The sequence below is a fragment of the Ciconia boyciana genome, chromosome 3, assembly GCF_034638445.1.
Source record: "Ciconia boyciana chromosome 3, ASM3463844v1, whole genome shotgun sequence".
NCBI classification, from domain to species: domain Eukaryota; kingdom Metazoa; phylum Chordata; class Aves; order Ciconiiformes; family Ciconiidae; genus Ciconia; species Ciconia boyciana.
This window is the reverse complement of record NC_132936.1, coordinates 95865378-95891035: the sequence shown is the minus strand read 5'-3', so window position 1 is coordinate 95891035 and position 25658 is coordinate 95865378. Positions and strand designations below refer to the sequence as shown.

General features: G+C 44.9%; 1 protein-coding gene across 5 annotated transcripts in view; it reads right to left on the bottom strand.

Annotated features, from left to right (window-relative positions):
* Positions 1-4050: 4050 nt before the first annotated feature.
* DAAM2 (dishevelled associated activator of morphogenesis 2) overlaps positions 4051-25658 on the bottom strand; it is a 204524-nt gene continuing 182916 nt past the window's right edge. For 3 of the 5 annotated variants that reach the window (XM_072856707.1, XM_072856706.1, XM_072856708.1), the window contains 3 exons: positions 21938-22069; positions 13542-13712; positions 4051-11551 (listed from right to left, as the gene is read on the bottom strand). In XM_072856707.1, coding sequence (XP_072712808.1) covers positions 11336-11551; positions 13542-13712; positions 21938-22069 — 519 coding nt within the window. In that variant the 3' untranslated portion in view covers positions 4051-11335. The remainder of the gene's footprint in view (positions 11552-13541; positions 13713-21937; positions 22070-25658) is intronic. The other 2 variants (XM_072856709.1, XM_072856710.1) reach the window with 2 other exon arrangements.

Sequence of the window (25658 nt, the reverse complement as noted above, 5' to 3'; positions counted from 1 at the left end):
GGAAACAGGAAAAAAGGACCCACCGGCAAGGCAGATCCTTTACTTACAAACAGACAAGTAGCGAGTATCCCTACTTCCCAGGTCCGTCAGGCACAAGACCCTATTATCTCAAGAAATCTGACAATCACAGTTCCCCCCCAACCTTTCAAAACCTCCACAAGGAACACGGAGAGAAGGCAGCCCTCCTTTCCACAGGGACAGGCAGCAACATCATATAGTTCACAACATACTTGCCTCCCTGTCTGCCCCACAGGGAGGGTGGTCAAGGCTATCGTGCACCCCGCTCCCCAGATCTCTGCAGCCTCTGCATGACTTCTTGTGCTCTCCCTGGTTAGCAGCTGCCTCAGTAGTTGGTGGAACTGCTCCGAATAGCCGTTTCCATTGTATCTCCATGAAGGGAGAGGACTGCAAAGGTCTTGCTATAATATGACAGACTGAACCACTATTGGTCATAGACATTTCAGCCAGACAAAAGCCTTTTTCCACATCTCACACTGTACAATAAATTATTAAGTCCTGTTCCCCATTCCCCCTTCTTTCCTCCCCCCGCCCCCATTTTCTCATTATTTTTTTAGCTAATGTAATTAGAGACACGTTCTCCTTTCATGAGCCCTGCAAGGAATTGGCTCAACACCACTGTTGCCCACATCTAAAATAAGGTGGGCAAAGAACGCTTCCTGGGTTCCCACATTAAATTAATCGCAGCATTTCAGACCCTTCTGGACCCCCAGGGTTCAATGCTGTCATGTTAGGAAAGATGCAGCAGCTCTCCAAAGGCAAGCCTCCAGCTCACTGCAAACTCTTCAACTCACACAAAGATTCTCCGAGACCAAGTGGGAAAAAATGTTGGCTTGGAGGGAGAGAAGAAGCAGCAGCACAATTAATTGCTCATTTTAAATTCCACCATTTAAAAAGAAAGAAAAAAGAAAAAAAGAGAAGGGAGTCTACAGATACTAGTAGCTACTTGACATGGTATCTCTAGGAAGAGACTGGTATGTGGGACATACAAATGAGGGTATATGGCAGCAAATTATTCATATTTACCCAAACACCTTCTAAGCTCCCTCTGCAGAGACTTACAGTAGCCCTAGTCAAGAGAGCTGGCAACAGCTCACCTGAAGGAGTGACTGCAGAGGCTGGGAATGAGACCAGACGTTAAGGTGCTCCATCCCCCTGCATAGGCCAGGTGCTAAGGGATGTCTGGCACCCCTTTCCTTGCCGCAAGTGACCACATGCAGTGGGAAGCCCCAGGAACCTTCCCATCCCACAAGGGGTTTCCTTAGTCCATGCACTGGGAGCTGCCGCAGCTCCCACTCCCACCTGCAGCCCAGAGGCCCCTGTCTCACTCCTAGCCAGCATCCAGCCCAGCAGCAGAGGCAGTAAATGAGCTGGAACTCCTCAATACGTTCGTGACATTTTTCATGCTTTGATCATGGCTGGAAAGGTTTTTTTTAGCCAGATGACTCTTCCTCATTAACTAAGCATAGGAAGGAAGAGGGGAGCTCAGCTTTAGAAGAGGGCAAATACTTGTACCTAAAAAGCAAAAGTTAACCCTTTGGAAGAATCCCAGTTGTGTTTCCTTTCAAAGACTTTTTTTTTTTTTTTTTCAAAGCAGCAGAAACATACCTTGCCAGGAAACAAACAAAAAGATTAAAACCAGGTACCCCAAACTGACATCCTACCCAAGTTTATTTCTCCTCTGCTTCATTCCCTCTCCAAGGCACATATGAGCAAGGCATTTTGCTTTCTTAATGAATCTTTACATCAGTATCTTAGATGAAAATTCAGTCTGCCAGGCTGGTGCTCATACAGAACAGCAGACCTCCAAAAATGGATAAAAAGCAACATTTTAGCAGAGTTACATGGCTCCACCAGCAGCAACACCCTCATCTTCCCTAAGCATCTGTGCTGAGCCTGGGGGGGAGAGTTAGGGAGGGGACTGGAGGAAAAAAAAAAAAAAAAGAAAAAAAAAAAGGACCCTACCTCCTGATGAGAGTCTGTCCAAGTAGAGATAAACAGCAACTATGTCTCAGAGAAAGCAGCAAGAAGCCCATTAGCTAAAACAGCAAGGAGCCTATTAGCTACAGAAACATGAAACAAATAACCAAAATCTAGCACAAAAACGTTGAAAACCAAAGCTTTGGGCTTTAGGAAAAAAAAAGTCTTTAATTATTTTGTTTCCTAGCAGTAGAAATCTGTTCCCAAAGGGCCAAGCAGATTTCTCCCAGAAAGCTCCATGTCTGCTATGGCAGAGATAAAAGTCATCTTTGTTTAAACAGAAGCCAAAGGTTAAAGAAAGGGAAAGCCAATGAATAATAGATCCTCAGCCCTTCCCATCATGAGCAAAGAGCTCCCCTTACCCTCCCCCTCACTCCCAGTCATTCAGGGCAGCTAAACCCCAATGCTAATTTTGCTCAGAAAAAGCCATGAGGCACTTACCTTGCTTCTGTGCAGCAATGAAAAGGACAGGGAGGTCCATGACCATGGGGAAGATGCCAAATGGGAAGATGGAAGGAGGCTTCTGTGCTGGACCCATCTTGCAGGGCAGAACACCAGCCCCTTGCTGCGTGCTCCAACCCCGGTCAAAATATTAAAGAAAAAAATCTTCCTGTTAGAATTCAGGCAGGATACCACTCTGGTTGTTCAAAGCAGACAATTCAAATGCTACTGGGTTTCACCTCTAACAAGGAAAAGCAATGGTTTGGCCCCCTCTGCTAAAACCCAGCTGCTAGAGAAGAGAAAGCGGGGGGGTCCCTGCATTTTCATCCTGCCTCTGCCACTCATGTGCTACCTGGATTTCAGAAACATCCCTTTGCCTCTGCCCTTGCATCTGTAAAGCAAGAACCTCATAACCAGACTTTTAGCCAAGTCTGAACCAAATAGATCAAAACAGAGAAACTGAGAGCCCCTTTAACAAATATAAACCAAGAGCCTTCCCACTCAGGACTCAGACTCCCATTTGCTGCCTGCTGGTCCTCGGCCTGTGCAAGCAATTATCCCCTGATTGCTTTCCCTCATTGCCATGGCCCTTCCCACCTGAGAGCCAGAACCAGCAGCTGGAGCTTTGTTTGGGGTCCCTGGGAACCCACATACTGCAGGAACGTGCTGCACAACCAGCAAAGATCCCACTCAAAGCTAGGCATGAGCTTCTCAAGAGCTCACGGTTAAAACATTGCCCTTTGATGGGCTGAAGATAAACATGAAAAGTTGTGGCTTAAGGATGAATTTTGTCAGCAGGCTATTTCCATTAACAGAGACAGGGAGATCCATGTGTAAGTGAAACAGCTGCACACGTTGCATCTAAGATGAAAACAAGTTTCTGCCCCTGAGCTCTGAGGACTTCCTCGGCATGTCCCTTGATTCACCCACAAATTAGCCCTAGCCCTTGCGTGCCTCCCGCTCACCCTGCTGTTCTGTGTCTAACTTCTCTCCCCTCCCACATCCCTGAGGGTTCACTCCCGATATTGGCTTTCCTGGCTTCTTTTCAGCTGGCCTTATTTAACTCCGTCCTTTGAAGCAATCCTCTCCTGCCCCCTCCTCCTCTGAGTCACGCTCTTGCTGTCAGGATGTTGCTCAGTTAAGTACGGGAGCTTATGGCCAGCACTGCAGCCCTGCACTCCCTTCCTCTCTTGAACTAGTTATGTCCACGTGTGGATTACAAGCTCTTAGATAGCAGGACTGCCTTCCTTTTTTTAAGTAAACCTCTGTGTTCCCTATGTTGTTCTGAAAGAGCAATGAAAGAGTGCTTTAAGAGGACCCTTGGATATGGTAGCCTGGTGGTTCCATGGTTAGCTCTTTACTATTGCAATGTGTGAGGAGGATGTACTTGTGTTCCACCATGTTGCTTGTTCCCCCAGAACAATCCGTGAAGTTTCTGAACAGCTCTGCAGTGACTGTGTCACATAAAGACCTGCATGCTCTTGACCAAAGAGAAAGACCCAGAGCTTAGCAAAAAAGTGCACCCAGACTCCAACTCACCTTTAGGATTTTCCAGCAAAATGCACAGAAAATGCAACTACAAAGAAAGGTACTGAGACACATTAGGGGCAATATATCTTTAATTTTTTTTGCTTTTGTTTTTTAGTATTACAGTATATTCTTATAAAAAGATACAGATAAAAAGGACACTACAGGATTTGTACATTTAATTCACTTATAGTCTTAAACTGACTAAGAAATGAGGATGCGCCAAGGCATTACAGCAGCACACAACCTCCCACTTCAGTAAGCAGCACTGTACTTTCTAGCTTGGTGGGCAGGGGCACCTCCCAAAGTGACCCGTGAGTTTCAAGCTGAGCAGGCTTGCAGGGGAGGAGAATGGCTGAAGATGGGGCTGGTTTAGAGGGGACGTGTTGAGCACAGAGGGGCTCAGGTACCTGACATCCCCTTGCAATTCTCCTAAAAATGGCAAAGGTTTTTAAAGAGCCTGTTTAAGGGCAAGTGTGAAGGGGGGGAAATAGCTTGTCATAGAGGCTTTTCTAGATCACTTGGGTGAGAGCTCCTAGTGGTGGACAGCTGAAAAGACCAAGCCCTTCATGAGCTCTGTGGAACATCTTGTAAACAGCCAAAACTGCCTAAAGGGGAGTTTTGATCCAGATGCTGCTTTGAATTATGCTGATGTAAACCCAGGGCAACTTGTACTGGTCACACTGGATCTCTTCTACATTATCACTAGTAACAGAAGACTCCGGTTTGGAAGATCTGGTTGGTGACAGCCAACATGGCTTCACTAAGGGCAAATCGTGCCTGACAAATTTGGTGGCCTTCTACAACGGGGTTACAGCATCGGTGGATAAGGGAAGAGCAACTGATGTCATCTACCTGGACTTGTGCAAAGCATTTGACACTGTCCTGCACAACATCCTTGTCTCTAAATTGGAGAGACAGGGATCTGATGGACCACTTGGTGGATAAGGAATTGGCTGGATAGTCAAAGAGTTGCGGTCAACAGCTCAATGTCCAAGTGGAGACCAGTGATGAGTGGCGCTCCTCAGGGGTTGGTATTGGGACCAGCGCTGTTTAACATCTTTGTTGGCAACATGGACAGTGGGATTGAGTGCACCCTCAGCAAGTCTGCTGTCAACACCAAGCTGTGTGGTGTGGTCGACACGCTGGAGGGAGGGAATGCCATCCAGAGGGACCTTGACAGGCTTGAGAGGTGGGCCCGTGCGAACCTCACGAAGATCAACAAAGCCAAGTGAAAGGTCCTGCACATGGGTCAGGGCAATGCCAGGCACAAATACAGGCTGGATGGAGAATGGATTGAGAACAGTGAGAAGGACTTGGGGGTGTTGGTTGATGAGAAGCTCAACATGACGCGGCAATGTGTGCTTGCAGCCCAGAAAGCCAACCATATCCTGGGCTGCGTCAAAAGAAGCATGATGAGCAGGTCGAGGGAGGTGATTCTCCCCCTCTACTCCACTCTCGTGAGACCCCACCTAAGAGTACTACATTCAGCTCTGGGGCCCCCAACATAAGAGGGACACAGACCTGTTGGAGTGAGTCCAGAGGAGGGCCGTGAAGATGATCAGAGGGCTGGAGCACCTCTCCTATGAAGACAGGCTAAGAGAGTTGGGGTTGTTCAGCCTGGAGAAGAGAAGGCTCTAGGGAGACCTTATAGAAGCCTGCCAGTGCCTGAAGGGGGCCTACAAGAAAGCTGGAGAGGGACTTTTTACAAGGGCATATAGTGATAGGACAAGGGGTAATGGCTTTAAACTGAAAGAGGGTAGATTTAGATTAGATATAAGGAAGAAATTCTTCACTATGAGGGTGGTGAGGCACTGGGACAGGCTGCCCAGAGAAGTTGTGGATGCCCCATCCCTGGAAGTGTTCAAGGCCAGGTTGGCTGGGGCTTTGAGCAACCTGGTCTAGTGGAAGGTGTCCCTGCCCATGGCAGGGGGGTTGGAACTAGATGATCTTTAAGGTCCCTTCCAAACCAAACCATTCTATGATTCTATGATCTATTAAGCATCCAGACTCTCTCATGAAACGAGGTGCCAAAACACCATACTAGACTAATGGCATCCTTCTCAGCAGGCACAGTGAGCAAAATCTGGCCAACTTCAGGGGATTCTGGTCATCAAAACTACTACTTAGAGTAGTAGACAGCTCATATATATATATATATATATATATATATATATATATACACACACATACACACACATATATAAATTCTATATTTTCAGCTGGCCTAATTGTGTTACTCAGGTTGGCCTCTTCAACCTTTGATAACAGAAGCTAAGGTGGCCAATGGAGGCTACCTGTTTGGATGGTAGGCAACCAGAAATCTCCTATGTTGAGCACAGAAGCCAAGGAGCCATGGCCAAACACCTGGTGATTGCTAGAGACTCCACAGGTAGAAAACCAACCAGTAGAAAGATTTTGTTTACCCTGGATAATCTGGAGAGGTGGGATGGAGGAGGAGAGAGGGGAATTAGAGGAAATCCTTCTTCCTTGGCCTTGAACATAGGAAGGAATATTAGCTCTGAGGAAGGAGAACTGTCCCAGTTTGTCCCACCAGCATGTTAACTCTGGTGAGAAGTTACAAGACATGAACCACTTTTGCCCATCTATCCAATTCTCTGGCATTATGGCCAGAATTTATGTGGAAGGGTGAAGTTTGAGTGAGCAACTGTGCAGCTTAACTCTTCTCAATCTTCCCACTGTGATTCATGATAAGAAATAAACAGGTTTTATAGAAAGTGTTCTAAAATAACAAACCTGCATAAGTTTACCACATGCTTTAAAATGCATGCTTTCCCAGGACCAGAGTGATTATGACAATAGCAAAAGGAAAGTTTTTTCTTCTTTCCCTTCCCATACCAAGACTGCTCACATGCATCCCCTTGCCTAGCTCAGCTTGCTGCACAATAGCCAAGCCAGCTGTCTAGCCGGTGTAATGCCCTGGCACGGTCTCAATAGTCTTTGCTGTAATGCAGTGTATACATACAAACATAGCAAACTAAAATAAGGCAAAATAAATAGAGGTGTCAGATTTACAGGTTCCCCTTAGAGATTCCTAAAACCTTTTTTTTTTTAAATCATTTAACCCCCAAACAAACAAACAAAAAAACCCCAAAACAACCAACCCAGAAATGAAATTGCATATATCATGTACATCATCAACTGTACAACTGATCTCCTTTCCCCTCACAAACTCCTGACCCAACTTCTCCCATGCAACCCAGCTCAGAGTGTGAGCTTTCCTAAAGAAGAGGAAAGATTCAGCCAGTGGGGCTGACCACTACGGAAACACCTGCCCCACGGTCTCCCAACCAGGGCCCCTCACGATTCCTTTCCCTTCCTCAGACCTTGTGAACACATTACAGAAATGCTTCTGAAGGACGCCCAGGTCATCTCCCTAGTGGGGAGTCTCTCACCCCTGAACACTAGTCCTACTTCTGCTCTCGTAGTGAACAGGTGCCCGGACGATAGCTGTGCTGCAGGACACGGAAAGGCCTTGCTGCCCTGAAGTCACTTTACCTTGTAGCATTTCCAGAGACTTATGACTGACTGAGAAGAGTGACCCAGACCAAAAGGAGTGGGAGAGGGAAGGAGTTCTTCAGTCTTTTCTGGGGTCATCCTAACACAACCTGCTTAAGAACAATGCAGAGACACAGAGATGAGTGAGTGAGCACTAGACCTCTAGGGGAAAGGTCTGGAGAGTTAGAAAGTACCTCCTCTTCTAGGTGTGAAGAACTTCATAAAGTTAGCAATGACTACATTTCTGCAGGAAGCAGAACAAGCCCTCAATTGTACCCCTCTTTCTCACATCTCCTCCACTTATTTCCAAAGACAGAGTGATTTCACTTAAAATGCTGGTGCTAGGCACAGGTGCAAGGACAACAGCAGACCCTAGCTCTTCTCCAGCTCTCAGTGCGATAAAGAGGTTATGCCTCAATGTTATACCTCATGACTGCTTGCTATACCTGCTCAGGCTCTGCCAGCACTAGAGGACAAGGAATAAGATTTTCCTTTCTCCTTCAGCACTCAGCAACTCTACCACAACTGCTGATGAAGAACAGAGCATAGATGCACCCATAGTGCCCAAGAGATGATAAACAAGGACAAACTTCGCTTCAGCAAGAATCTGATGCCAGGCCCTAGAGCAGAGCCAACTTTTTTCCTTATTTTCTGTGTGGCGAGCCTCAGTTCATACAGTAGACCTATTAATGGGCCTCTCCGCTTGTCACCACTTATATGAAGTCACTGCTTGCCTCAGTGTGTAACTGAGCTTTTCCAAAACCCTCTTTATGAACATTCACCATGGAGTCAAGAGCCAGGGGGGACTGTCCAGCATGTTGAACGAAGCCTTCTGCCACCATCACAGATTCAAAACAAGAGTTTGGGGCACCGGAGTGCTGAGAAAGTTGAGCTGCAGTGAATCGGGGGCACGACTCCGAGCTTTCTGTCAGTCCTAGTAAGTATCCCACAGCTGATTTATAGGAGTTGCACAATCTCTTATTATTTGCGTATGAGTCAAGGAGGTGGCAAAACTACAGCAGCTTTCTTTGACTCTGTCAGTGTGGCTGGAGCGCCGCGTACCATCAAATAGGATCTCTTTAAATCGGGGTTGAACTGTGTACACAAATGGACAGAGGGCTTATCACTGTCTCTGCTTTTGCTACATTTGTGGCTTGGCAAAGTGACTTCAGTTTCAAAAAGCACAGCACAAACCTGGTTTGACAAATAGTGGGGCGGGGGGAATGCTGTATTTATATTCAAGGGTTTTGCCCTGAGGTGTTTCTTCTCTGACAGCACTGCCATGCTGACAGTCTGCCTTATCAAACAAGTACCTGGGGAGCAAGCAAGCAGCCATAAATTGGACAGAGCCATGAGTCACATCATCTTGCACCAGGGCTGACCTTGGCACTACTGAATTTCTGGGCAAGTCCTAAACCCAGGGAGAACAAAGAGGGGGAAAAAAACAACAATGTTCTAATCCCCAAAAGCATCATCTTTGGAATTCAGGGATTATCCAAATCTAAATTCAACTGTATACCAATTTGGCACATATTACCACCTCTCATACGGCTTACATGGCATAGGTTATAGGGCATACTTTAAAACAAGACAAACAAAAAGGACTGGGATATAGCATGTCTACTTCAGGGAGCAGCAAGGAGCTTGTTAATATAACTTACAAGAGACATTTCTAAAAATCCGTTTTGTAATTTAAAATAAAAATGCTTAAAAAAGTGAGTTTTTCTTAAACTTTCAAAAACCTTTATGAAATACAGTCTTTGTTCTACAAGGTGCTTGTGTCCACTGCAATGCGCATTGCTGTTAATAGCTAATCCCAGAAGGGGAGTGGGATAGTAAGGGAGGAGAATGCACCCAGCTCTTGTAAGATACCAGCTCTTTACGATGAGTATTATATAGAGGCGCGGCAGTCTGGAATGTCGTAAATAGGGAAATACTGGGGTGGGAGACTCAAAATTCAGTAAACAATGAAACATTAGAGTTTAACAATTCTGACTTTTTTGCTTCTTTCCATAGTTTACATAATTATTTTACTCTCAAAGTGTTCAGAAAACCACCACAGTTTACTTCTCCAATATTGGTAGTGTGTAATACTGATCAGGCAGCGTGCATGGCAGAGGAAGTTCTGTTCTGCAGACTCAGTGCAGAGCCTGAGGTTAAGTGACATTCAGAGAAAAATCAAACCAAATGATTAAAGTGACAAATAGAGCTTTTTTCACTTCCCTGGGATTCCTTGACATTTTGTGCTGTTGACTATTGATGCAGTTTGTAGATGGTGGGTCCCTCTTCTCAAATGTTCTCTCTTTTCTTCCTGTCTAGGAGGAAGAATCCATCACCATTTCTTTCTTTTCCTCTTTTCCTTCTCCAGGGAAGATAACAAAAAAGGAAGACAAGATTTAAAAAAAAAAAAAAAGCCCATGACAGCCCACACAATCCAATCCCTTTCCTAGAGCCATGAAGACACACAGAATTCAGAATTGAGGTTGCTTCTTGGGGTTTTTTGCTTTTTCACTGTGTGCTTCATACATGTAGCTTAAATACAAATTTATTTTTTTCTTATGAATTAACCCATCTCCAAAGCCTGCTCGGCTTACGCAATTCTGTGTCCTCCTGGAAAAATTCGCAGTTTTCATTATGGGACCCTCCATTGGTTTACCCCAAGTGATCCCTTCAAAATTAAAAAGGCTGTGGGCTCCAAGGCTCTCCTTCAACACCATTCATATCTTACTGAGTTACGTGATTCCCCTAGGTAGGAGTGGGGTGTGTGCAGTGAAGGTCAGCCCGTTAGACAGAAAGACCAGTTTGTGCCAACAGCAATCACAGCTAGCATCAAGTGGAAAAGATATCTCATTTGTTGCAGCCAGTGACCCCATTTGCTTTTTGCTACTTGTGAGCTGTGGATGATGTGAGGGAGCTCCCGATTTCCGTTGGGCTGCACTAAGAAATCTTGCACAAACAGGTAAGAAATGTTCCGCTGTTTCCCTCCCACCCTCCAGCAATGACAACAGGCTCCACAGTCATCTACTTGTAATCCCAACCTGGTAGTGGCTTAGTTTTCTAAAGAAAAGCCAGAGCTTCTTTCCTAGATGCATCTCATAGCTTCAAGGCTCAACCATCAACAAATTCCAGAAAACTGCTTCTAGAAAAGCAGAATCCGAAAGACTTTTGCAAAGTATTTTATGTTGATCCTGATTCTCGAATTTCAATTTGTTCCAGAACCTGATGCTTCCATCTGAGCATCTTTTGCTTTGGACAGTGTAGGCCACACAAAAATACTATACAGAACATGAGATCAAAAGCATTTTTCAGGTGCTAATCAATGGCTTATAAAATCCAATTCTGGAAAGGAATTGGAAACCTCGAGAACCACATCTTGACAAGCCCCTGAAGGCCAGTCTAGATCTTGAAGAAGCAACAGGTGTTTACAGAGTTGCTCTGAAATTAGTCTTGCTTATTATCAGCAAGATGGAGATCATGACTAGTTTTCACTTTGGCACACAGAAAATTATCTTTCTCCAGCTGTGAGGCAGTTTGCAAGGCCCAAGTACTTTCTGTCATCACCATGAGGCCTTTGATGACACAATAAACTCCCAGAAGTAAATCTGTTGGCTCTGCATGGCCCAGTCACAGGACCTGCTGGCTCCACAGAGGCACTTTTATAATGGTTCAGATTAGGAGCACAGAAGAGGGATGAGAGGAAAGCTGATCATGGAAAGGTAACGTCTCTAGCCACAGACCAAAGAAATCCTTTGGGCAGCTGTCAGCCAGGCGCCATCGCACACATTCATCTTCCTTGTTTTGCACTTTTTCATCACCTTCTTTTGGTTGATTATTTTTCTTCCTCTTGTAATTAATAATTTAGCTTTGTCACCACCCGCTCCCGGCTTGTCTCTAAGCCTTGGTTCCCTGAACGCTTGCGGTTACGCTTGAGCTTGGATAAGTCTTTGTCAAAGACTTCACCCGACCTTAATGCTGACACCAGGTCATCAAACTCCCCACTCTCTTCGGAGATGCTTCCAGCTTTCGCTTTCTTTTGTCGCCTTTCTTTTTCCCTCTGCTCTTTTAGCTGTGGAGAAAGACACAGAGCTTTAGGATTAGCTAACTGAGATGCCAGATCACTAGGTATGCTGCCAAGAAGCAGCTAAGATGCATCAGTACAGTTTAGGGAAAAAAAGAGATCAGGAGCTTATCCACAAGGCCATTGCCTATGCCAAGAGCAACAGGTGACCATGCTGGGCTTCCCTTCTTCTGCACAGGCAAGCAGAGAGCAGGGAAGATGAGGAATGAGTAGCATCGTACGTTTGCCTCACAAAGCACTACCATCCTGGAGCAAAGAGGACACATGGGATCTGTCTATGCTGCTGCAGTTTTGCACTAATTTTACAGTAGGATAGTGCCAGCAAAGTAGCTGTGCCAAATGACAGTCTACAAGTGATGCTGGCATAGCTAATTACCCAGCTTCTGGGACCAGGCTTGCAGTATTGTTAGTGTGGCAGCACTAAGTTCTGCTGACAGTACCTAACCTAGTGAGTTTGAAGTTGGTTTGGATGTGTCTGTGTAAACCGCAGTCACTACTATAGTCACAAACAGCTTTGCACTTGGGGCATAGCTAGGTAAATTGACAGGCAGAAAGGCTGCAGTCCTGCAGAAGGAGGAAAAGAAGAAAGGAAAAACGCCAGAAAGCCACAAGCTAAACGTACTGGAGAACGAAAATTGTGTGAGATATCAAAACATCAACAGAAACTCTATCCACCAAACAGGTCATGTTTGGATGGAGGCAGCATGTTGCATGATGGGAAGAGGAAGGCACGTTGCCTCGACTCTGGAAAGAGAAACTGGTTATAAACACAAAGAGCAATGAAACAGAACTGCTGATTTTACAAATCATTGGATAGGTCCACCTGTTAACATAATGCCCCCGGTGTCCTTTAGGGTAGCTCCAGGGAGCTCGGTTATACCCCCACACTGCTCAGCTCCAAGATTAGTGGAAACAGCAAGGGATGGATGCAGCTGTCAAGAAGCAGGTTGCTTGCTCTGCACGCTAGCCACACGTTGCAGGAAGACTCTTTCCATAAGCAAACTTCAACCTCTCTCATGGTGTACTAGGCCTATGAAACCATCCCAGTGCTTTAATAGAAGGCTCCTGCACTTTCCAGGCTGGCTGAGAGGAAACTTGAGCCTAAGTCCTGGTGTTTTATCCCTGTGTCCAACAGTAAGGCTGCTGGCATCCTGGTCTTTTACCTTTCTCCTCTTCTGAAAGGCACAAACCGGTGCTTTTGGCACAGCAAGCATTTAAGCAGCAACTCCGCACAGCAAGGCTTGGGGCCATGGCGGCAGCTGGGGTTAAAGCGCCAGCAGGGGGGAAGGAGGTAGGGGACTGCTGAGCCATTCTCAGGCCTTGGGAAAGGCTGAGGTTAGAGGGGGAGGCTGGTTCACACGAACCCCTGGGAACACACATGTCTGACTCCCAGCAGCAAAAGCAACGATGCACAAAAGCTCTCTCGCCATGTCAAGGCCAGATGCGGCCCCAGTAATCAAAGCATTAAGGCTGGCCAGAGAGAAATACTGCCAGTGCGGGCTGCAGCAGGTGCCAGGGTATTTGCTGTGTCACCGTATGCTGTCAGGCAACAGGCATGCAGCAGATGATGATGGAGTCTGAGTGGAAGCTGACCAGCTGGCAGGACCGAGGGAGATCTGGCTCCCGGAGCTTTTGCACAGAGCCTGCAGCCTGAAAGCAGGATAGTCTGGCACTGGGCAGGGGCAGCACCATCCTGCAAAGTGCTGGGGCAGAACAGGCAGGGCTAGATTTGGTATCTGAATCCAAAAGAGGGTAGTTTAGGAGGCAAACGGTATGTTCTTGAGAGCTGACAGAACAGCCAGCAGCAAAAATGTCATCATTTGTGAAGAGAATGATGCCAAAGAGAGGTGGCAGCGACAAGGACATAAAACAGTGACAGTGACAGGACATGAGCATCAGAATTGGGTCTCTCAACCTTTCTCTCTTGAGACATGAAAAGGCAATGGAAGGAAACATCTTCCTGTGCCCAGGTCCTCACCATGGCCTCCATGCGTGCCCTGCGCTCCTCTTCTTCCTTTTTCTTCCTCATATTCTCCAGATCTTGCTTGGCCTCTGCAAATGACTGTAAGAAAGTGTCGAAGATGCCAAAAAATTCATCTGGCTGCATCTTGCCCTCGCTCTCTCCAAAATGCTTCAGTGCCTTGGCATACTGTCAAGAGGGCAGAAAACACAAGAGCAATAATTAGGCAGACTGTTTGGTGAAGACAGCGAGGAAAGCTTATGAGTAACCACACATATAAGTCAATACCCTCTGAGCATTAATACGAAAAGAGCAGAAACTACCCCCTGGCAACAGAAGTGCCTCTCCTTAAGGCAGGTGCCTCTGTCCCTGAAGAATCTGCTCTCCTGGATATCCTTTGGGCAACACGGAGCAATGGTGCTAGAGAGCACTAGCTGTCCATTTATACAAAACCAAACATGTTCAGTGCCTGAGGGTGATGGAATAATTTCAGAGGACAACTGTCTGGCCACTTCTCAGCTGCAGCTGTGGGACAGCAGGGGCACAGAAGAGAGTGAGCTACCTAGGGAAACAAGTAGTTTTAGTCCATCCTAACTACCAAACAAGTAATTTTAGCCCATCCTTTTCCCTTCTACCTTCCCCTCAAATCCACTTTTAAAATGGCTGGAGTTAGAGGGGTTTTTTGCAATAACGTTACAGTCTGTCCTCTCAGGAGCCTTTTGCTATGTCATCCATTGCTCTGGAGTGCTCTGAGTTAGGGTGTTGCCTGGGAGAGAGGTGACTATGGACAGACATGGCATGAGAGATGGGCAAGGAAAGCAGCCAGGGCTCCCAGGCAGACTGAAAAGAGAGTGAATACATCACAAGTGACTTTTATTTTAAAAGGCAAATGTTGAGGGTGCAGGACACATGTGGAGGCAGCCAACTGGCATGACTTCAGTCACAGGGCAGTCCTGATTGGGATATGGTAAATTCACAGCAACCCCTGGCTCTTGGACATCAGTCCCGCAGTAGTTGTACTCTCTTTTTTGCTCTCTTACACTCACAAACATGTCTCTGTACTCACCAAAATGCATTCAAATGCATGCACATATAGGCTGTCAACAGCACGTATGCTCGTGTCCACTAAGTCCTATATAAGTGTACACATCCAAAAGCTGTATCATTGTCCAACCACCTTCATTCACAAACCTCTGTATCGCAACAGGCAGCACCAGAAACACATTCCTGATGGCACTAGTGCCCTGATGCGCAACTCCCCTAGCATTCCCTGCTTGCACTTTAACACACCACCACTGAGCAGCAGAGCATCCTCACAGACCTCAACGTTTACCAAACCAAACAAAGACTCTCCCAGGCTATGGACTGCCTTCAAACTCTCTTGTGCATGTATTCAGCTCATACTAACACAGCCCAGCTTCCTTTCCTTAGGTGGGTACTCTCGCAGAATGGAAAAGACAGTAAGAACACTTCAAGCTCCGATCCCAAGGACAAAATGAGTTTGGAAGCAGGTCTTATAAACCAGGTACAGCATAAACCAGGTCTTATGTACCAGGTAAAGCATAAACAATGTCTCCCAGTCAACTGCAGGGGGAAGAAATCTCCAAGGAAAGCAGCTTCCTTCTGGCACAGCCTGAGAGATTCGGCATCTCCCCTCCCCTGCTTTCCCTGCCAGGCCCACAAAGCAGTTTGAAGCAATAGCTTCTTTTTCCTTTAAAAAGGCTGTGTTCTCAGCCAGAAACAAACAAAGAAACCCAAAGTATCTGGGGGGGGAAAAAAAAGTGTTGGAAGAAATGCAAGTTGCTTTGAGCTACCAAACATGGCAGGAGTTGAAGGAAGCACTACAGCAGAAAGTCATGGAGGGACTTCAGAGTACGGAAACAGCAACAGATTACTTCTCCATTTTAACTCCTTTTCTCTGAAACCCCTGAAGACACATACACAGATGTATGCACCCCTTCTCCCTCTCCGCACCCCTCTCTGTATATATGTATTTTCTCTGTATATAATGTATGCATAGTCTGCTTGAATATTAGGAAAGTGCAGCAGTCTCACAGTAATCCACACTGACCAGCACCAGCTCTTTAGCAGAGAGAATACAGGCTGTCAATACCACAGAGGGAGATAATGCATCTCCATGTGCTATATTTCCTTGGCTTGCCTGCTCCAGCATGCCAATCAGCCAGGAGAGCAGAAGTGCCAGAGAAAGACTTCAGCACAGGTATTGCCACCGCTGCTTGAACACATAGAGCGCCTAAAGCTCATTGCTCACAGGAGATGTGCTACCTGGAATCTCTTCCCACTTAACTTGAGGTTAACTCCTGTGAAAATTGAAAATAAGGCACAAATTAAGAGCAGTGACTAGAGCTGCCAGCTAGAAGGAAGGCTTGTCCACCTCCTGTGAAGCCTGAAGTCCAGGGGCAGCCCACAGCAGATGGCTGTTATACCTAGTGATGCACCACCTCCGTCCCCTGTGTTCCTCCTGTGCACAGCAAAGGTGAGTGAGGGGGTACACAGGAACAGAGCTGGTTTGAGCCCATGGATGCCCGTAGGGGTGTCCTAGTTTTTCAGGGAGGCTGGGGGTTGAAAAGGAGGGGGTCCTTGCCTGGGGCTCTTGGATCCTACTTTCATGGAAGTCTCCATTAGAGGGTGGTGTTGTCTGCAAATGTTCTGCACTAGCACCAGCTAGTTCTCGTCACACTGGCAGAGGGGCTTTTGCCACTGCCTCCCCACTGCCACTCAGAGAAGGAACAGTGTTGCTGTTGCAGAGACACTCACAGAGACACTCATAAGGTGTTGTGGTCTCCAAGCAGCAGCGAGGAGGACAAATCCTGAGAACAGCCCATCTTTGGTGCCCTGTAACACGGCTTAGCAGGTCACAATCACTTACTGTAAAGCAGTGAAAGATGAAAAGCAAAACTCTGTGAGCTAGCTGTAACAAAATAACTACAAAAGAGAAATCTACAGTTCACTGAAGTAAACGTTTTCCTTCTTTCTCTACCCATTCTGGAAAAAAAGCTGACTGAGCAGAGGAAGGCAAGTCAGGAGATCCAGCCTCCACTGCCAACTCTGCCCATGATGTGGCTTGGGAACTCATGCTCCCTCTCTGAGCCTTCCTTTCTCCATTAGTTACAGAACAGAAAGTGTTGCCCCACTAATCTTACATAGGAAATGGCAAAAAATAAGTTGTTCACATCTGTAGGGCACTATATCAATTCAATGCACTATTGTAGGGAGAGCCATGCTGTCCTTTCACTGTTTAAACTGCAACAGACCCCTCTGTTTTTATTACTTCTTCTATTTCCCCATAGCTCTGGTTCTGCGATCACGTGTGCTTTTTCAAAGCACTGGTGCTGGGACGAGGGGCAGCGAGCTGCTGGAGGCAGCCTCCCCAACCCTGGTACGAAGGTCAGGCTCCTACCTGCCCACGGTGGCTAAAACGACACTGCCTCGTCTGCCTCGTTCAGGGCATAAGAGGCAGCACAGCGCAGACCGAGGTGCTCTGGACCCCAGCCCTCTCTTCTGCTCTCTGCCACACAGGATTTGTGTCATCCTGTACAAATCACTTGACTGCTCCATGGGCAGGTTCCCTGCCAAACAGTACCTGCTCTCATGCACAACTGGGAAATCTGTAGCCAAGTCCTCACGCACGCAAAACCCTTCCCAGAATTTTGTGACGTGCTGTAATATCGCAGAACAAGGGCTGAAACTTGCTTATTCCTTAAGTCATTTGGGGACAGATGACATGGGCAAAAGCAAGATGGAAAACTGTGTTTCAGCAGGTTTTCCACTGTAATACAGGATGGTATCTCTTTTTTTCATTAAAAATTTCATTTCCACACCATAAGGGCCCCCAAGCTCCATGATATAACAGGTCCACGAGCTCAGTGCCAGCTCTGCTTCCTCTGCCAAACTTTCCACTGAATTCATCCTCTTGCCAAAGCAAATCGTTTAGACAGTTGTTTATTTTAAAAAGCCATTTTAGCAAGGAGAGGGAAAGCGGGACAGCAGCACAACGCTCTCTGCTGTGCTTGCCAACGAAATGTTAAACAGTGGCAGAAGAGCTCTGAAAACGGCAGGAACGGGGCTCTACAAGGAGGAGGAAAACAGCCATGATAAAAATTTCCTGCTGTCTGTGCTGTCTGCGCTATTGTGGGAGGAGCCAATGCACGAGTGAATTATACCATGTACCCATGCAACATGAACTGTCTTCCCTAGAGAAGTAATCTTGAGTTTGCTGTTATGAAGACTTCAATCCTGTACCGAGGCAGTTCAAATAAATGTCTGTTCTCTTTATGGGACAGATTCAGGTCAGTTAATGGAAAGAGCCCGGCTGATTTCAGGCCGGGCTAGGCCCAGCTCTCCTTGCGCCTAAATGCTCTTAAAGGATTCTCCCAGGAGTTCGACAGTGACTCTGGCAGCCCCAAAATCGAGATGCAGGTGCTATAAACATTTCTGATATGTTAGATGCCAACCTGCCCTGAAGCATCTGCAGTTCTAAGTTACTGTACAACAGCTACATAATTTATTTACCAAATCGCTGTTTCTGACAGCAGGCTGTGGTGCCTGCTCATGCCCTTTGTAACACGCTTCGTCTTGACTTCCTCAGTCTCCGTCCTGATCTGTTCCTTCTTCATTAGCCCCAGTGGCTGACAGAAAATACTGGTCCCCCAAAATGAATGACTGAAATGCACAGCCTGTAACTGGCACTTGGACTACAGTATTTCTGTGTGCTTCATAGCATTCTGCCATTAATGACTATTTTCTTAAATGGATTTTGGCTTTCACTGCCTTGCTGTTCTTCAAAACAGTTACTATATGTGCTAAGCTTTTTAAATGGACGTGCAGAGTCTGAACTCCTTTCTCCGTGATGACAAACACCCTGCTTGAGAGGAGCTGTCATGAGAAAGACTGGGGATGGACACTCTTCCTACCCTCCTCATCAGCCTTGCCCAGGCAGTGGCCTCCATTGTGCCTCTATAGAGAGACTTAAGTTTGATATTCATCATAAGAATGGCAATACCTGACTAAGCAGACTTTGTTCTTCTAGGAAGATCCAAAACGTTTTAAAAACAGGTTTGTAATAAACCAAGCACAAAGTAGAACAGTTATGAAGCAGTCTAGCGATCTAAATTCATACCTGTCAAAATTTAAGTATGTTGTAAAGCTTCATATAGGGCAAATGTCACCTTTTTCAAGTAGGAAAATAAAATTCATACCATGGGAGGTCACTGTTCCTCTGCTTGCGCATTTTCATTGCTTCCCCACAGGAAACACAGGGAAAAATTTTCACAAACAAAATTCAACCCCATTCTGTTCTTTCTGATGTAAAAAAGTCAAATTTTCATCTGCTCAAACACGTAAAAACTGGTGAAGGATTCCAGGGTAGAATTTCACTTTCTCCTGCCCCCACCTTCCAGTTTATGGGAAATGGCAGAAAACGTTATCCCTTGATCTAATCTATATATTCCCTTATAAAGTGGTATTGAAAGTGAGAAAAACACAAAAAGAACAAGAACCAGCTGTGCTAGGGAGCCTGTTTAAAGAGTCAGTCTAAGTTTTCAATCAGTTCTTAACCAAACCATCTGTTTACTGCATGAAGATAAGTACAGTTACAAGGCTTCCTCTGCAAACATGGATGCCTGCATCTGACAACCTGCCCTTTAAATTTAAAATATCACTTCCTCCCCATGGCCACTAACTATAAATAGTCCTGTTTAGGCAAAAAAAGTCAAAAAGCAGTACTGCACGGGACAGTGAAAAATATCCTCTACAGAGAAGGTCAGCACCACACCTTGGTAATGGATTGTTTCCATAACTTAAAGGAATAAAGAAATGACTTTTGCTAATACTAAACACATTAAAAAAAATAAAAAACTTCCCAGGTTTGAAAAGATAATTTGTATTGTTTTAAATCCCAGCTGAAGAAACATGGCTCTGATTAACTCATGGCAATCAATTAGCCACATCTATATTTAGAAGGATACCTAACTCCAGCTGTTAAAACTAGGGCTTCATTATTATTAATAAATCTGTGAACCAGACCAATTCTTCCTGGGCTCATTAGGATATTTTTAAAAGTCCTCCCTCTCCCACTACCTTTTTTTTCAATTTGCTTTGCTTTGAGAAATCAAAAAAGAACAGGATAATCAGATATCTTGGTCCCTCTCTTCCTTTAATTGGCTAGTTATAGTAGGTTTCCATGGTAAGAAAAAAGCTTGTGATTCAACAAACACAGAGAGCTCATTGAGGTTGGAAGATGTTATAGGCTTTGAAAGGCACATCTGGTTTGTTGAAAATTTCCAGCTTTCTTTTTCCTTTTTTTTTCTTTTTTAAGAAAAAAGAGGAAAAAGAGGAAGAAGAGAGGGGAAAAATAATATGAGGCAAACATGAGAAATAGCTCAGCATTGGTAAGGACAGACAGTTCCCTTTTAGGAGTCCAAAAGCAGCTTTTTGCCAGTGGAAGAACCAAAGCCATAGGTTGAGCAGAAGTTGGAATGGCATGTGTTCAAACATAGTAAGGGTGTGTGAGGAGAAGGTAGAGAAACGTTTCCTAAGCATGTTATAGTCATTAAAATAAAACATCTCTTTATGTCTAGTGCTTTATGTTGGCTATGTCTAAAAAAGCATGCAACAACTTCCAGACATATTGGTCTGTCTGTAGGGAGATTCTCTGGTTATTCTTAAAGCAAAAGAACAGCATTTTTCCTGCAAGTGCCTGACCAAGAAAAGTTGCGTTGCTGTGCTGGAAATGTACCACTTGCTGGATTTTAACCCCTGACTGACCTTGTAAGAATCTGCATTGGGCTTTTATCCTAGTGTGCCAAAATAAAGGACCATGACCACCTATAACACCAGACCAAAAGCAGGCAGTCCAAGGCAAGGACAGAGTGAATTTGCTTCCACAAATGTGCATCTAAGTATAATGAAGTTGAAAAATTTACCCAGTCATAAAACAGAAGACCCCAAACCAGAGAAAATTGAGCTTTTCTCAGTAAATTTAGTGGAGGCATGGAAGGTAAAATTGTTTTTGTGATTATAAAGCCAGTATGGTGGAACATCATTATGTTGGAAGCGGTTTGAATCTTCTCAAGCAACATGACAACAATGAAAAAATTAGGCACGTTGTTCTCCACAAAATTTCCTTACAACATTAACAAGTGTTAGACTGCACAGCTTTGCCTTCAGAGTGCTGTAATAACTACTGCCCCACTGGCATTTGCCAGGGCAGCTAGCTCTAGCTGACAGCCAGTAGCTCCTGGTGTTTGCAGCTGCAAGTCAGTATTACCAACATTATCTCCACAGCAAGGAAATGCTTTTGAATTACAGGATGACATTACTGCAGAGTGACTGGATGAGTGAGAAGTCTTACTGTTCAAATCCTCAGCCTGTATTTTGCCTATCCTTCAAAATCTAAGGCCTACCAATACAACAGCACAGGTTTCATTAATAATGCAATAGGTCCCTTAACGCTACAAGGACTGACACCAGCCGTGGAAACAATTCAATCCAAAAGAAATAACGCATTAGCTTCATAAAGCCAAGCACTTTTAGTATGCCAGCCAACAAGGGTAGATTTGCCATTACATATCGTTTACTTTAGAACTTGCTTTTCTCTAAACATTTTCATATGCTTATGATCTTTTTGTATAAATTCTTCCTCATTCAGCTGAGAGACAGAGGGATTAGTGCCAGACTCCAATCATCAGCAAAGAACAAGCACCTCCTTAGTTGTACAAATCTGGTAATGGAGATGCAGACAGTGAAAGAACAAAATGATCACAGCAGCACCTGAAGACTAACACGCACATGGTGCTGGCTGTGTAAGAAGGATCTAAGAATGTCAGACAAACCACGCATGTTTGGGATTTCTATCCTTGCAATGAAATACAAGCAGTAACAGAGAAGCATAAGTGGAAAAGATCAGGTATTAAGGGTTACCAAACTACCCAGAGGTGCATTTTTAAAGGAAATAAATGAAGCACAAATGTCCCCAGCTGAATGAGCAGAGTGGGATGAAGTCAGAAGCAGAAGGTAAAAGATATGAGGTCACTATCACTAATCACCAATGACCTCTTTTTGAGAGACTGCGTAAAAGACAGTCTCTTCAACACCACGGCACGGTGTGGTATCCTGGTGCAGACATTGCCATTGCAATTCTATGCCACACGTGGATAAGGTTAAGGAAGATTAGCAAGAAGTGGGCAAGAGCACTGGACCTTCTTTTAATCCTAAAATACATTCTAAATGGCTACAGACCAGATTAGGAAAAGTGAGAAACTTCAGCCTAAACCACTTTCAGTGTCTACTATAGTTTTCACTACAGTCTCAGCATCTGAAATTGCTGCTTCCATTTTGATTCAGGCTTTTGACTGAGCCAGTGAAACCCCAAACACTTCAAAAGGTATTCTTACCTTGTCTCTAGCCTCATTGAGAAGGTCTTCTAACTCCGAGAAGCTGAAGCTGGCCACAGTGATGAAATCGCTCATGACGGGAACGAACCTGTCCCCTGATTCCCGCATGCGTCTCTTCTGATAATCCAGTTCCTGAAAGAGAAGAAGTAAGAGATGTAAGACAGGCAAGTGTCAAAGATTCCTCGCTGACAAGGAAGGGAGCAGGGAAGCCCATCTATTTCACTCAGTGCAGAGCATGCTCTGCTCCCACTCCTCATGCATTCATCCAGAGTTGTAACTCAGAAATGACTTTTTCACTAAGTCAAAGGTTTTGCCTTTTCAGCATGAGAGGGAAGGTTAAGGTGTGATGAAGGAAGGTCTTAGTTACGGTTCTCTTTATCCTCAAACAACAACCAATCCCAAGAAAGCCATCAACATATTGAATTTCTAAAGCAACTTTATAATTTAAGCATCAAGTACATGAAATGCTGCTTTTTTTTTCCTATGCAAAATGACAAATAATAGAGAACTCAGATTGTGTAGCAAGTGAATTTGAAATTTTTAATAGTGAGTTACCCTCCATCTTCTCTTCCCATGGTGACTCAAAAGGCTGTATATTTAGGGACATGTGTACGTGTATGAATAATTTATATAGTTCCTATCTCTGAATCTCCCCTTTAGTTCTCTGAAAAGCACCAGGTGGGCAGCAAAAAGACATCAAAATTGGTTCTCCCACTGAAGAACAAGCAGAAAGATGTCAGGTGCAACATTTGCTAGCACCCTGCTAACCAATAAGCATTAACTTGGATGTCATAAAAGTCACAGAGTTATAAACTGAGGCTATTGCGATAAGAATATTGATGGGAGGAAAAAAAAAGACAAGACACAAAACCATAGAAAACGAAGCTCTATTTGTCCACTACCTACAGAAAGAAAGAAAAAAAAAAAGTAAGATTCTTTCTTTCTGGCTCACGTTTTTTAGTTTTAAGCCAAGGCTACCCATGCTATCTCTTTCCTTACTCTATTCACCATGCTTGTGGCACGGAAAGAGCTACAGAGCTCCTGAAAACGACTAAGTTATAGTAAGAGTGGCAGTCTCCCATGCCTGTGTTTGGCTTGTGTGCTGTTGACAGTCTCATGGGGACAATGAAATTGTAATCTGGGCCTCATCTTTATTCTCAGCTGAATAATCAGTGGGAACGATAAAGCCTTACTTTCTCTGTAGGGAAAGCAGCATGAAACAGCAGGTCAAGTTACAGTCTGACCCTATGTTCCCTTTGGAAAGAAATATTTTTTGCTGGCTGCAACTCCAGCTACATGCATGTTTGGTGCTCTCTGTTATTGGTCATCAAAATACTGGTTCACAGAGCCAGATGAGTAGGTTTATAATAATCTATACGGAGAAACTCCTTGGGATTTGCTCCACAGTGCTGCTGAATGCAAAGAATTACTTTGGCCATCAACAATCTGAAATCAGATGTGATATATCTTCTGGTCTGATGTGAATTGGAAAGAGAATGTAACCACTACAAGGAAAGACCACAAGGCAGAAACGGGGCAGGAAAAGCAATGAGCAGGTGGCCGGAGAAAAGTCCGCATTAAAGAAGTGCTACTTCCCCTGTTTTATATTACATCCTCTTCTCCACTGGTTTTCCTAACACATCACAAGGGACGCTCCCAGGAGCACTACTCAGTTACATCACTTTGCAATGAATTGTCTCTATGTTACAATCACTTTGAATTGGACCTTACAAGTACAGGAAATGTCACTTCACATGCTTCTAAGAATTATGCATATTTTTTTCAGCCACTCTTTCCCATTCAAATTTTTAAGCTAATTTTAGCTGAAAGTTGCTCTACTCCCTCCTCCCCCCGCTCCTCGAGCAGGTGAGTATAACAGTTCTGTCATCTTACACACTGTTGAAAGCTATGGCATTTGGGACTGTTACTGGAGAGCAATATTTTTCAAAGTAAAATTAACATTAGGTGGTCTGCCCTTCAATTTCAAATTCAGTCCTTCCCTGCAGAATAATTCTTCCAAAATAAAAAAACCACACAAGTAACCAGCATGACTATGTAATCAGCCTGAAAACGATGCCAGAGAATAAAAAACTCCTCTCTATCTTCTAGAAATGGTCTATACTAGTCATAACAGCACAACAGCAGAAGCTAGTGCTGCCCCTTGTGGGCTGGGCTGCTGGTTCTCTAGAGAGATGAAATGATTCAGCCATGGCAGTGGTTTCTCAAGAGGTGGTTATGATCTCCTTGCTGTGTGAGAGAAGGGCTCTGCTGACAGAATTAACTTCCTGATTTGGAGAAGACCAAGAACTACTTAGCTGTGCTTCTGGGAGCATCCTACACAAAGGCAACAGCTGCATGCATGTCTTGAAAACTACATTTTCTTGAAAACTTATTTTTACAAAGAAGCTGCAAGTCCAGGAAGACAAAGTGTTAGTAGTACCTTTAAGAACATCTGACTGTGAAACTATTTTTAGCTTTCTATTCTTAAGGGGCCTTGAAGAAACTTCTCAGTCACTGGAGCCAAGGCTGTGGTGAGAACACACTGGAATAGAATCAAGAATCACACCTTCCCCTCCTCCCCCTTCCACCTGACAGTGATCTTCTATTGTTGCTATAGTGCTGCTTTTTACATGCCAGAAAACCACGAATTGAGCAAGCAGACTGGGAGGTGCTGGCAGCCCCAGATGAAAAATACCATGGCAGGGAGAAGACTGAGGAGGGAAGATGGTGACTGAATGGGAAGGAGAGGTTGCCCATGGAACCCATGTATGGGAAAGAGAAGAAAAATTGGCTGTAAAGGCAAAAGGACAAATAACCCAATCACAAAAAGCAAAACAGAAGTAGGTACTCACATTTCAATGGGGGGAATTGTCTGTCCCAGCCAAAACTAGGCCTCTCTTCGTGTCATGAACTCCATGTCAGCCTTCCCTTTACAAGTGCTTTTAATTCCCAAACATTGCACTCCATGTATGCAGCAGTATCTCTTCTCATTGCTGCGTTCTCCCTTACCCCAACAATCCAGAAATAAGGTTTGGAAAGTTTGTTCTTTCACGGGAGGATCACTGGCTAATTACATGATGAACCGCTGGAGACAGCCAGACAGCCTGGGGGCTGCTGACAGGACAAAGATCCCTTCCTCTACCTCCAGAGCCAAACCAAACTCAGAAACTCAGGCCAGGTGAAAGGAAAATGAAGTCAGCACTGTCTGTCTCATAGTGGATGGGAAGGACTGGAGGGTCCTGTGTTAATTCCTTGTAGACAGGTAATCCTTGCACAGAAACCGCCCAATGCAATGGCCAACAGCTGGTCCCTTTGCTAGCAGTCCCAGTGCAGAATGCTCCCCATCTGGAATGTTCCACTAGCATTAAACTGACATGAGTTGAAAAAGACAGGTGAAACATCCTGAAGACAGAGGGACACTCAGAAGTGTGGCTAATAAAACCCTGTTTGAAAGGGCAAAGAACAGCTAAACACAGCAGGGACCTTCTTGAGTTCTGAAGACCTCTGCCTTGTCTCTCAGCACTACCCTTGCCTTAGTATATCCAACAGGCAAGAGATGCCAGCACCAACCTGAACATAGGATTTTGTTCCTATACTTGCAGAAAGAGACAGTGGTGTTCTTAGGGTCAGACTATGTTTATATGTGCAGATGATGGGTGTCGTGGTTTAACCTGGCAGGCAGCTAAACACCACACAGCCGTTCGCTCACTCCAAAACATAG